Source organism: Barbus barbus (assembly GCF_936440315.1).
Source record: "Barbus barbus genome assembly, chromosome: 15".
NCBI classification, from domain to species: Eukaryota; Metazoa; Chordata; class Actinopteri; order Cypriniformes; family Cyprinidae; genus Barbus; species Barbus barbus.
The window spans coordinates 16,434,048-16,448,448 of NC_136743.1; the positions used below are offsets into that span (position 1 = coordinate 16,434,048).

A 14,401-nucleotide genomic window follows, 5' to 3' on the forward strand; every position below is an offset into this window, starting at 1 on the left:
ATAATCAAAAAATTATTGGGACGAATTTAGATTAAGAAAAGAGCATTCACACCAACCAACTAAACCAAACTTTGATTCGTGTTCACACCAAAAGCTCTTAACACAAACCTCTAGCATTAAGGACTGAAGGGGAGGCATGTTACAAGTTTGTCAGCTGTCATTAATCGCTGTGTAAGCACATAAGCATAGACCCGCGCGGTCTCATTAAAACGACAATTGCCTTAGAGATACCCTTGGCTCACCGTTTAAAGGTGAAAGAAACCCAGCTTGGCATTCTGGAGCCGTTCGTACGTCAATGCTTTTTGTTTGTGACTTCTAACGGCCAACGACAGAGCCGGGACGCCCATTGTCTTCCCTTTTCCAGGCTCAAGTGATGTACTGCTTTCCAATGTCATTTTCCTTTGCTTTTAAAACCATCTTACCACCCCGGGTAATCAAGAGCCGGGCTAAAATCCGCTCTATAATAAAGGCAAACGACTGAATCTGTGAGGAAAGGCAGTCATTTGTACTTGATAGCTTTTTACATACTGGATCTATTTGCCAGTGCCTTTCATCTCTTGTGATATGGGATTTTTTCCCCCTGTTGTAATATTTCACCTGAATCAACACCTGCAGAGTGCTATATAAATGCAAATGGTATTTTATTGTGTTGCCGAGCTGCTCTTCGCTGAGGAAGTGTGAGCCACATCTCGGCCTTATTGTGGAGGATTCCTTATTCCCTGTCATTAGATTCAGTGGTGTCAGCTCATATCACTCTCCATAAGAGAAAGACTCAGCCGGATTCTATTAAAAAGCACCTCTGTGACTAGACACCCTCAATGCCCTCAGCCTTAATTATCTGAAAAGACACGATTCACTTTCTTCACCATCTCCATTTGTGGGCGTTCAGGTGCAAACCCGCACTCAGCGAGCATATATGCGCGCACACGCACTCGCAAAGTTGGCACCGGAGCCAGGGCCATGACTGCCAACCCAATGACTTTCATCTGCACTGATGACAAATGGCCATGGCATGGACCAGTACGGACTGGAAGCAGATGAAAAGCATCCCATCTTCTCCAGCGCTGCATTTAATTACCCAGCATATGTTAGAAATCACACCAAAGAGGATTTGGGGAACGCTTGTTGATCCGCAACATGAAAAGAGCTCTTTCTCTTCTGTTTCATTTTGTTTAATTCAGTTTGCGCAAATCATTGATGTGGTGGGAGGGTCTGCGTGATGGAGGGCGCGTTTAATCTGCTCGGCCTGGCTGACGAAAAGCTTCCCGGTGGCCAGAAGGGGAGAGAAGTGTGGATCTCTCATCCTCGCCGCGGGGTTACAACGGCACTCCTGGTCTGCTTCTCATTAAGTGCACATTTAGAAGGTGAGCTACGAGTTGTTTTTGGCAGGCTAGGAAAAAGGAAATGCAAATGGGATGCGACGGAAGTCGGCCTGGGAATGCTCCCCCCCTTGTGCTATTACACAGACTGCACCATCAAAGGATCCCCCGCAATTAAGGCTGAATTCAAAACTTTTTCTCTGGCGCACTCAGTGAATATAGGCAGAATCTGATCGGACATTCAACGCCCAGCTGAGGGATTCAAACCGACGGGCCCTGCACATCTTATGAAGCTCAAATGCGGCGATAGGAGGACAGCAAACAGCTGAGAGGCCTTGATACAGTATGGTGGATAATCAGAGATGCATTCCTGTGATTCCGAACTAGAGGTGAGATTTTTAATTGCGTAGCGGGATACAAGTCCAGGTAACTTAGTGCGACGGAACTATTAACGACATCGGACACTTGTTTATGCTTATTCCGAAATGAACTCGCATGGAAGTACTGTAATGAATGTGTACTTTCAGTGGAGACACTGGGGTCATTTCTAATAATTGTTGATATTACTGAACTCACCCCGGAGAACAGATATGCATTATTCATCGTGCTCTCTTTGACATCCCTCTCGTTTCAGCATTTTATTCAAGCTGGACCTATCATATCCATATTCATCAGGCTGCAAAGAGGTCACCATGGGCAATAATCCCAGTCGCTGATGGTACGATATCAAGATGGCAAAGACATATTCATTAAATTCATTCTGGTATAATTTTGCAGATAATAACGGGTGAGCAGATTGGTCTTCGGTATGTTCAACCGCATGTTTTGTTGAGAATAAGCCTCTCCGTTCACTTCTCTGCTCTTTGTTCAGAGTAAAAAAAAAAAAAATCTTGTTTTCCAGCATGAATTGCAAGTGAAAGCAATCGATAAAGCATAAAACCAAGTGCAGAAATTGTTATTTCAAGTGTTGATTAGAGATGGAAATTAAAGGTGTCTTATGTTTCCTGCAAAGAGAGTCTGAAGCCAAAAAAACGATGTAAATGACAAGATTGTGTATGATGAGATTGTTGATGTGAAAATTGCTTCAAAGGGTTCTTCTCTTTTACTCTCAGGAAGCATCAAAGTCCTTCTTCAATCAGCCTGGAGTCTCAAATTTCTGCCTGGAAAGTATGTTTGTCTCATGTATATGAGAGCACACCTTCTCTTTTTAACTTTTAACTTTCGGCATGAACATAAAAATGAGGTTGTTAGAAGTTTAGGGTATGATTAAGCCAACTGTCTCAAAAGGTCAGGATAATCCACACACAACTTACTCCTACCAGTGTGCACATCTACCTAATGTGTGTAACATTCTCATGATATGTTTTTGCAATATGCATGAAACTGTGTATTGAAGATAAACCTTTGGATCCCAAACTTCATCTCCTGCTCTTCTACTTACCTCTAAATTTGACCTTGGCTAGCAAAAACCTCAAGAATGTGACAGCTATTCAGTCGTGTAATTGTGGTAATTGCACTGGTGTCCATACTGTTCAAATGTTTGAGGACAGTAAAATGTTTATGTTTTTAAAAGAAAGTTCAGTTATGCTCAACAAGACATTTATTTACATTTATTTCATAAAAAAATAGAGTAAACCCAGTAAAAGTGCAAAATGTTACTGTCTAAAATAAATTATTTATTCCTGTGATGACAAGACTGAATTTTCAGCATCATTACTCCAGTCTTCAGTGTCACATGATCCTTCAGAAATCATTCTGATATGCTAATTTGGTAAGAAACCTTTCTTATTATTATCAATGTTGAAAAAAGCTGTACTGCTTACCATTTTTATGGAAACCGAGATACTTTTTGCAGGATTCTTTGATGACTAGAAAAGAACAAAAGAACAGCATTTATTTGAAATATAAATCTTTTGTAATATTAGAAATTCCTTTACTGTCACTTTTGGTTGATTTAATGCCAAGTCCTTGCAGTTTTTGAGATGCAACTAATTGATTATTTTGTCTAGTAGGGTATATTTTCAAAAATAATATTGATTTGATATATTTTTGCCCATTTACGTTATCTTGAAGTAGTTCAAAATTCTGTCAAATATGAGCTCATTCAGCTTTTTAGCTCAACTTTGCATACATCTCATAATTTAATTATAATTAATAAAATATGTATTAACAAAATATCTAAATATAAATCAACATATCAACTTCTCTGCCCCCTGGATATCAGCATCAGTCATGAAAAAAAAACCCATCTTGGTCAACCACTACTCATATATGTATTGTTTTGCTGTTGATACCATGAAAAGGGGCATAGGCATAAAAAGTAATAGAATATGAAAATGGTCTATAAGATCTCATGGTAAGTTATTTGTGAGGACTCTTTTATGTCTTTTATGTCTGTATTATGCAACCCTTATCCTGATGAATAAGGCCATATTTCATGCTCACTGGTGATCAAAGGATGGATGTCTACATAAAAGCCAAGAAAGGAGAACAAGCAGTCAGCCAATGACCCTCATACAGAATACTTTCAGCACTTGAGACGCCAAAGATAAAGAAATTTAAAAGAGAAACCAAGAGGAAAATGTTATTGCTCAGATGTTGCTCTTAATGGAGTTCTCAGTTCTGCCTAATGAACTTTGTCTCAGATGTTTCTCCTAGAATTCCTGAAAATAAAAGGAATTAGGGGAATTAAAGGAAGTCACAAATCTGTCAGATGGTGACATAACAGGAGTTTAGAGCTATAAAATTAAGTTGTTTTTTTTCTGAAATTAATCTGAGAAATAAAAATCTCTTTAAATTCCAGGAGAAACATTTGAGAGCTTTGAGAGATTTCATTTGTGGCTTCTCAGCTTCCAATAGGAAGATAGGCCACCCTGTACTGTACATTACTCCGCTGATCATCATTCAGTCCGGGGGAAACATTTGTGTTCAGTCACTTCTCTTTTGCCCGGATCCCTCCGGCAAGAGTGAATTGGAGATGAGCCAAAATCTAATAAGGTTCAACCTGGCTGTCAGGGTTTGAGTGTGTGATGGTAGAGAGGTGTGTGTGTGTGTGTGTGTGTGTGTGTGTGTGTGTGTGTGTGTGTGTGTGTGTGTGTGATGTAGCTGAGATATAACGCATTGTAAAAGCCAAGGATAGTAGAGCAGGTGGCATGCTGGAGTCTCTGGCTCATTATCTTTAAAATGGGAAAGTGTTTGGCTGTCTTTGCGTTTAGCATTGAGCTAACTACTTGCAAGCCTTTGCGTATGAGGCAATCACATTGCTAGCAGACTGGAGCCAATACATAAAAGAAATGATGCTTCCTATTGTGACAATACTTTTTTCCCCTCTTTGTGTGGCTCATTTACTGTAGCTCAAAGGATGACTATAAAATCCACATTGTATCAAAGAGGTCTGATCAAACGCTACATGTGATTTTCATTAAACACACGATCATCAAGCTACGCATGTTCATCTACACGCTGGCATTAATGAGAGGAGAATTGATGGCTAAAACACTTTAAAAGCCCAGGTTGATTGGACAGTATACGTCAACCTCCATTCTCCAGTGCTTTCATTTAAAGTGTCTGAAAATGGACATCAGACAAAGCTTTTAAAATAGCCTAAGAGTAATGTTATATTACTGATTCAAATATTCACATGTAGGAAATATGCAAGCAGAGCATCTGTTCTTCACATGCACTTCATTAAGAGCTTGATTGACACATTTTCACAAAGTATTACTAAACCTCATCATGACAGAAACATGAGGGATGTGCATGTGAGGTTTGTTGTGATTTCACTTGGCATTAATGAAAAGGAACACTTTCTAATTGGCTGCTATTTCAAAACATCAGTTCAGTAAATGTGACAATCAAAAGTGTTTAAACTTTATATTCATAACATCATATTTCAATTTTTAATGGCAAGTATTCTCACTCACTTTGATGTGCCGATACATTCAACATGCCGCCTTTGCAGCTTTTCTACTTTTCCAAATTCAATAAATGTTTTTTATGGACTGAAGAGAAGCGTTTTAGTTCTGTTAGAGTACACATATATTCGTAGCACATATATCAAAAGATCAAGGATAATTGTATTCCTTATGATATGACTTCTTTAAAGTGAAAATTATTAGCAAGGTCCCTGTATGGCAAGTCTTTGCACAAAAGCTAGTCATGTTTAATCAGCATCATATGTTTAACAGAAATGGCAATCATGTGCGGCTGAGGCACAAGAATTTGCCAGACACTCCAGAGAAATAAGTCTCTAGTGGCTTCTAGGCGCCCCAAGTACATTATCTAAATAAACATGTCAGCTCAGTTAACAGGCAAGCACTGGATGAGATCTAAGACCCCGTTTACACCTGGCATTAAGATTCATTTCAGGTGATTTGTTTGAAACAGGACAGCGCTAAATGCAAGTGAAAACATTTTAAGATTGTGCAACTTCAACTACATTCAGAGGTGATCGGAAATGTGACCACACTATATCTGACCAAAAGTAGTCAAATGAGATGGACACCACCATTCAAAAGTGTAAGGATAGTATGTTTTTTTCTGAAAGAAATTCATGCTTTTATTGACAAAGGATGCATTATGTTGATCATATGTTGACATTTGTAATATATATATATATATATATATATATTTCTATTTAAAAAAAATGTTTTTGAATTTCTATTCATCAAAGAATAATTTTTAAAAAGCTTTGTGGTTCCCACAAAAAATTTAGGCAGCATAACTGTTTTCAGGATTGATAATAATAAGAAATTCTTTTGAGCAGCAAATCAGCATATTAGAACGATTTCTGAAGGATCATGTGACACTGAAGACTGGAGAAATGGCTGCTGAAAATTCAGCTTTGCCATCACTGGAATAAATGACATCTTAAAATATAATAAAATAGAAAATAGATTGTAAATTATGATAATATTTAACAATATTACTGTATTTTTGTATCAAATAATTGCAGCCTTGGTGAGCATAAGCGACTTCTTTCAAAAACATTAAACAATCTTTTGAATGGTTTGTTGTTTTAGTATCAATTGCAGTGTGCCTCATCTGACCACTTGTGAAAGGATCATAAGCAGGATCTAAAACCACATCATGACAACAAGCACAGCAAGCCAAGGTTTTAGTACAGAAAATGTACATGTCATTTGGTCTGGGTGAGATATATATATCAACAAACATCATCAAAAGGTGCCTTTTGATAATTCCTACATTTATATGTTTCCCTTTATGTGTTTCCCTATTTGTCATAATAAATGACCTCAGTGCACTTGATACATATAAAATATCAGAGCAATTTCGCTTTACCTTGCCAACATAAAGAGGGTCATCTCCCGTGTACTCCTCCAGGACGAAGAATTGGTTCCACACCCAGTTGCGCTTGTGTCTTTGAAGGGATGCACCCACACTAGTTCTGAAGGGCCTGAGGGAAGCCGGGCGGAGCGGGATAGAGTTCAGAGTCATCCCCAAGCAGCCCACGTCCCACTGGGCTAACAGCAACATAGTCATTACAGTCAGTCCAGTCCACACTGCAGAGCCTATGTGCATCATTTGGATTAAAGGATGAAAGTAAAAAAAACCCGAAGGAAATAAGAAAAAATACACTCCTCCGTATTGAACAGGCACCAAAGATCTTGAGGCTATGAGGTGGCTCCTGGGAAACTGCGCACCACCTTCAGCACTGGCGTGGGTAGCGTGATAGAGCAGACCGTCTGACCGGTGATTGATGGGAAAGACCACAGGAATGAACGATGATTGTAGCTGAAGCTTTCAAACCTGTGGTGAGAACAGACATCAGGGGGAGAGGTTGAAGAAAATCAGAGAGAGCGAAAAGAGTCAAAGAAATAAACAAAAAGAGAGTCTGTCAGCACGGATGCAGGCTTGATTTACTGTCATTTTTATAATACCACTTCACATTAGAACCCCAGATTAAAGACAACATGACTTTTGGCATTTCAGAGGTTGCCGTCTGAGATGCAGGTGCAGGCAGAGCGCTACAGGTGAGCAAAACGGACATGCGGCTCTTTCCTTTGGATGGGTATTTGACAGTGCTGCTGAAAGTGGAGCACATTAATCTTTAGGGCTGAAGGAAAGCGAGAAGGGAGGGGGAAACAGACAGAGGGAGAAGGGTAGAAATAAATGGTTTGGTGCAATGGTTTGGTGAAATAAAGCAAATATGTACCATCTCAAGTTCCAACAAAGGAAAGAGTAGCTCCATTATCATACTTGGCTTATGCAAGACAGCATATGGGTCAATGTCAAGTAAAAGTTTCCAAAGAAACCCAGTTTAAAACGCATGTACTTTGTATTCATTTTGGTTTTATATGGTTTTGAAAAATATTTAGACCATTTGAAAAAAAGAGTTTTAATTACTAATAATGTTGTGGTCTGACCTTCAAGTTAAGCATCAGAAATGCAATAAAAAAAATTCTGTATTTCTTGAATGCGAGTCTACACATCTAAATCATTTTCAGGATACCAAAATAATAATAATAAAAATAATAATAATAAATAAATAAAAGATTTTAATATATTATACATATACTGTATTAAGTTGACTTTAAAAAAAACTAAAGTAGTAAATTAACATCCTGTTTGATAGCTTATCCATGCCTTGTCATAAAAAAATATTAATAAATATTAATAAGTAGATTTTTTAAGAATTTTTCTTAATTTTAAAGAAATAATACTAAACTCACTGTTTTAATGAGCCTTTTTCTTCATTATGTTATGAGGGCAGCTGTATTAAACATACATACACACACACACACACACACACACACACACATATATGTATATATTTGGAAATTCATAGAAGTGGTGTTGTGTTTCAGGTGTGTTCGTATGAACTGCATTTGTGCAATTTGTAATTGTATTTGTTTTTGTAATAAAAGAATTAATAGATTCAGACGAAAAAAAATAGCATAATTTCATTGGCCCACAGCTTGTCATCATCATACAGTATATCACAAGTATGCTACTAAATTATTATTTAGTAGTAGTAGTTACTTTCCAATCCAATGTGACTTATGGTATTTTTGTACTGTCTGAAACTCACACAGTTAAGCACTTTGCTCAAGAGCACAATGGCAGTGGCTCGTGAATGGCCCCATCTGGGGTTTGAACCTACAACCTCTAGCTTAAGACCTGCTACTAAGAACAACAAAGCCTCACCATACCATAAAAGTGTGTTATGTAAGTGACACTAGATTTTTATAGTGTATAAAAAAACCTTCATGCTCCAAATTCCAATGGAGAGCTACAATTTAAAAGTGTGCACTCTAAGTTGAAGTGACAAAATTCCAGGCACAAATTTCTCCTAAGGGGTCCCTGGAGCTTCTCGGTCAGAGTGAGCCTTTTAGGTGTTTCTAACATCCTTTTAAAGTCAAACACTTACAAGTCTGGAAAAAAATAGTTCAAAAGGGATTTGGATAGAGCACATATACGTTCTCTGGAGAAATCTGTCCTTCCAGCAGTTCAAACCCAGAGCAGCAGGATTCACGCCCCAACAGCTTATTTTGATGTTGAAGAGGATGTCGAAATCTCCACGGAAATCCCTCGTTGTCCGAGAAAAGATGAGATCTGACCTACGCTTTACAGGCAGAACAACTCCCATATTTGGTTTAGAGTCCATGGCAATTCAAAACCTCACAATTATCGCAGCATGTGCATAAGATTTATAATACAATTTCATTCAGGTTCAGAGGGGCTTCAAACAATACTGCTATATTAAAGCGTTAAAGCATTAGCATTATTAAAATGTGTTGATGGTTATATAAGGTTTAAATAAAAGGTGTTAAACACATCTGAGACATTAAAGCTATATGACAGATGCAGCTGTGCTAAATAACAGCATACGTGAAGCTAAGGCTCTGAGTAAATCACAAAGCATCCCTCAGGGAATCCATTCTCTCCTTGTATCTCCCCTCCAAGCTCAACAGCACCAGCGCAGCTGGAGGAGAACAGAACGTCTTGCGCTTTGCTTCAGAAGACCACAGTGCCAGGACCCCTCAGTGGGGAAAAGTCTCATCTAAAGCCTGTAATCTCTATTGTAAGCTTCACTTTATAGGGGAATTACAAGTGCTTAGCGGCTGATTAGATCTCTACGCGTTTGACTGAGTAGATTCAACAAAAGTTTTCAAAAATGGCTGACAGGTATCAAGAAAATCACAGTTATGGCAAAATAATCTGCGACACGTCTCAATTATCTCTGACCTCGAATAGTTTCATTGAAGTGCTACATGACACCATGGCAAAGTAAAAATAGCGTTGAGTCTGGAATGCTTATAGCGTAGCGCAAGCTAATAAAGAAAGCTGGAAGGTGATATGGATCATTTATCAAACTTGCATTAAAACACGTCAAACAAGGACATAGGAAACAAGCCCTGGGATTTTTTTTATGTGATGAGTCTGAAGCAATATCTCAGGACAAGTTTGCATGACATAGCATTTCTCAAATGTGCCCAAATTGCTTAGGTTGCTTAGACTATAAGGAAAAAATATAGGAAGTTACAACATAACACACAAATAAATACCATCTGATGTTTAAGAATATAATGTAAGGGCAGCATGTCACAGTTTCAGTTAGATCCTTTTGCAACATCGATACAGTTAGTGAACTGAATTGAATCAACATTGAACTGACTTGAGCTGTATAAATGACACTATTGCCTTCTGTAGAGTTGATTAAATCTAAATTTAACTTGATTAATAACTGATGAACTAATGCACTATAGAGTACATTACTGCCTGCTCACTTTTCAGCAGTGTTTCCTCTGTTTGTATTTTCCCCATAGAGTCTGTTAACCATGCCAACCAGCTATGAGGTGAATCACATTACAGACTTTTATTTGACACAAAAAAGTATTTAAAAATATGCAATGGTACAAGGCTATGTACTTAACAGCTTTCCTGAGGGAAAAACTGCAATCCTATGAAGCACTGCGAAGGACACTCAAATTAAAAAGAATGGAGAAAATGTATTTAAAGTTGTGGGTGGAAAGAGTGGGTGTTCCCTACTATTTCCTTAACGACTCTCTGATTGGTGAAATTTTCAGTATAGCATCATAGGTAATGTAATTTTTTGCCATGAATTTTGCTGTTGGACATGATTATTTAAAAAATAAGTTGAAGTTCAAACAGATAGTTTCCACAAAAACATATACAATTGATTAAAAGCTGCAGTCTGTAAGTTTTGCCGCATTGTTGCCACCTCTGTTTGAAACCTGCAATTGCAGTTATTTGTGGAATTATCTTCTTTACGTGGGTTGCGCATCGGCACAGCTTCTCAGCTCGGATGAATAGAATGTTTTGAGGTGTATGTGTGGGCTGTCAGTCAATGCACCAGTGTGGTTATTCACTGTACTTTGGAATTACAGATACTATGTCTTTGCAGTATGTCCAAAATAAGAAGTTTCCCCAGAAAATGTTATCTGAACACGTAACATGTCTGCCAGTTTTGTTCTGACCAACTGAAAAAAAAAGTTTAAAATAAATAAATTGTGCTACCAATGGTGATTAAAACGCAAAGTTAGGTCAGATCACGTCAAATCGTGCAAAGTATTGTTACTTTTATACTTTTTAAATCGTTGTTGTTAACAACATCAACATTGCGCAACATATGCGTGTGTGCATTTAGTGTGCATTAAGGTCATCCATAGATTTCAATTTCTGTACAATCTAATCTCTAATTGTCGTATCATTTGAATGTCATCGGGAAAAAAAAAAATATTTTAACCTTAAAAACAATTTAAGGTTAGTTCCTTAGAACTTGTTCTAAAATTAAAGTGTAATTATTCCAGAAGAGGCTGCAAATGATCCGCCACCTGCAGCATCTACACACACACGTCCACATAGAGCCTACTAGCCAGGACTTCTTCTGTATACAGATGTGACGTAATGAAAGAAAGACTCGAACCACTCAAATTAGAAAACATTATTACAAGCATACCGTTGTGAATCGGGCTAAGGTAAGGAGATAGCTTTGAACACTGATCGGTTATGTACTTGCTCAATAATTGATTTTGGATCATTCTTAACCAAAAGAAAGTTATGGAATGCAGCTTTAACAACCTTGGAGCTCACAAAGGTCTGTTTGCAAAGGTTATGATTCAATGAATCATGAATCATGAATGGAGTTTTTACTTCTGAAATCAGTTAAGAATTTTAACTGTCTACAGAACAGAACATGTACTCTGTCATGTTCTGTAGAGCTCCTTCAGAGCTAAAATGTAATTTGTTTAATAATTGATGAATTTTACAACATCAGCACTGTTATTGACCTGTTTATTAATGTGAAGCTGCTTTGAAACAATCTGTATTGGCACTACATAAAAATGTGACTTGACTATTAAACGCTCAAATCTGTGTGTGTTTTGCATTGGGATCCTTCACAAACCCTTTTTGGTTTCATTCGATTTTTCAGCAATTATTTTAGAGTAATCAAACAATGTATAAAAAAAACAAAATAAACAATTTACTATACATTACATGGTAACTATATGCCATGCTATCAGTGTACAATATTTGTTCCTCTTCTCTTTCCAGCACCCCACTAACATTTTTCCCCGCCCAAATCTACTCGCTGTCGGGCTTGGCTGAGGCCCCGGACTTTGTGTTCAGCACAGATCGCCCAAATGGTCTGGGACAGGATGATGAAGTCTCATTAGCCCCCCATGCCATCTGATGAGAGGAGCTGAGGCTTCAGCGCAGACCGCCCTGTGAGAAAGCGCCCACAGCCACAGCCAGCGATTCAGCTCCAAAAACCCATCTCAGCACACTCTTTAGTCATAGCCCCCCTACGGTGCAAGAGCGATTGTGGCACTCACCAGGGACAGTATGCTCCAATACAGAGCAAAGCAAGGCTCCTGGCATCTGGACATCAAACACAGCACAGTGCGGACTGGTAGCATATGGCCTTCTTATTATGGCTGCCCTTCGCTCTGCAGACTCTTGAGGGTGACTACGACAAGATTACGCAAGGATCTGGGCTGAATATGACTGCCTATGAGCATCCAAGATGAAAAATTCTAATAAAGACTACATTTATAATATATTAAAAGACTATTTTCTTACAGAGTTTCATTACACGCTTCACTAAAAAAAACTCTGTTCATATAAAATTTTTGTAATAAGTTCTTTGTTAATGCACAAAGCTGTCACTTAAATTCGAAAGGCATGGGGCAAAATGTCTATGGGTGGGCCACCCCAAGAAGTGGTCCCTGAAAAATTTGCAGATTATAAATTTCCAACGTACACATATTGTTCTTCTTATCCGGAATATTTTTTAAAGTTGTAAATAAAACAAAGATTACTGAAGTATATTTTACAAGAAATACTGTTTCAGTTTTTCTACTTCAAAAATGCATGTTTAATTTAATGTGTTAATTGTTTTTTTTTTTTTTTTTTTTTTTTTTTAGTGTACAGCATGACTTTGCAAAACTACATTAATCTCATATCTAAAATGACTATTTTTACAACAGTAGGTCCTATTTTCATATCTTTCCTTGGGGCCCAAAAACCAACAAGACAGCCACAGTCTACACCATATAAAATCTTACTGGGACCCCTATATTACAGAACAACATTCTCGGTGATCTTCCCTGACTACAGCCCTGATTATGCATGGGCAAAAACTAAAGTGCAAATAGGCTCCAGCCAGATGTAAAGTCATAACGAATAGTAAGAATTAGGCAACAACACAAGAACAACTAAATATATTCTACAAATAATACTGAAAATCACTCTCACAAATAAAAAACACAAACCCAAAACCACAATTAATTTTTGGATGTAAGCCACATCAAGATGGCCCTCACAGTTCACTCAAAGCGCCACCTAGCGGCCGCTGGCTTCACACTGCAAGCGAAGTTTCTACTACGAGCCTCAGCGCTGTTGTTGTCATTGCAGTGGCGTCCTGACAGGGAGGTATTTGATATCGATACGGAGGTGTGAGGAAAATCTGCACCTCTTGTGATATCCGCACTTGTTTTGGTACAACACTACACACACAAAATAAAAACAAAAACCTCTAACTCTCACTGAGGTATTTTCACATTAAAAAAGTCTTTCACAGTCACACTACAGACGACAGTATTTGCATCACAAATGCGAGTCCCTGGCAAGGTCCCAAGTATTGCTCTTAGGACTGAGAAATCGTACTTCGCAGCGACTCAATTAATATGCTGACTGCCAGACCTTAACTTTTGAACATCACAGATGCTCCTGAGGGAAAAGCGCTGAATATTAAAACATCACAGGCAGTGAGAAAAACTTTCAGAGCGGCTGCTAAAAATCTTAATGCTGACCACACTGTTCGACAATATCTGAAAGTGCATAGCGCGTGAATATATTTATTAACGTTATATTAAGTTGTAGGCTATTGTTCTTCTTTCATTTCATATTTCTCTTTCCATTGTATCGTTTGCCATACTTAACGCAAGTACGTTATTTTAAATAGATCATTTCTAAAAAAAAAAATGAAATAAATAAAAAATAATAACAAATAATTTCACAATAGTATTGCCATTTCTCAACTTTTAGATATAAATATAATATGATTTTGTAGCTTCCTAATGTGTAAACGTGCACCGCAAACAGCCTACACTCAGTCCGTCCGGTAGGCTACTGCACCTCAGCAAATACTGCATAAATCAGACTCACCTTTTCCTTCGTGTTTATAAATTGTGAACGTTCTTGTGAAAATGCAGAAGGATTCGTCACGTCGCATCCGCTCTAGACGCGCTCTTCCCGAGTGAGCGAAGGAAACATATTCAGGAGCATCCCTGCACAGGCGTCTTTCCCTCCGTTCCGCTCAATCACTGCGCTGCTCGCTCACACTCCGCGCGTCTACAATAAGCCCTATTGAGAAGCCACAGCTGCAGCGAACCTCAGCCAGGGGAGAGCACTGTGGAGAGACTCACAAAGGGACCACAACACTGTCGGCCATCCGTGAAGCATGCCTCGGGAGCCTCAGTCCCCACAAACTCTGGGAAAACAGTGGTTACGCGCAACTTATTGTCTCTAGTGAAAGTGGCTGACAAAATGGACAAGTCTTTGTTAGTGTGCTACAGGAGCATCGCTCATCAGGG

At 38.3% G+C, this 14,401-nt stretch overlaps 1 protein-coding gene across 1 annotated transcript in view; it reads right to left on the reverse strand.

The window, feature by feature from the left end:
* LOC306881471 (cadherin-7-like) overlaps positions 1–14,148 on the reverse strand; it is a 63,657-nt gene extending 49,509 nt beyond the window's left edge. Inside the window, exons 1-2 of the mRNA XM_079435589.1 lie at positions 13,974–14,148; positions 6,621–7,088 (exon numbers count right to left, since the gene is read on the reverse strand). Coding sequence (XP_079291715.1) covers positions 6,621–6,863 — 243 coding nt within the window. The 5' untranslated portion in view covers positions 6,864–7,088; positions 13,974–14,148. The remainder of the gene's footprint in view (positions 1–6,620; positions 7,089–13,973) is intronic.
* Between the last annotated feature and the right edge of the window lie 253 nt (positions 14,149–14,401).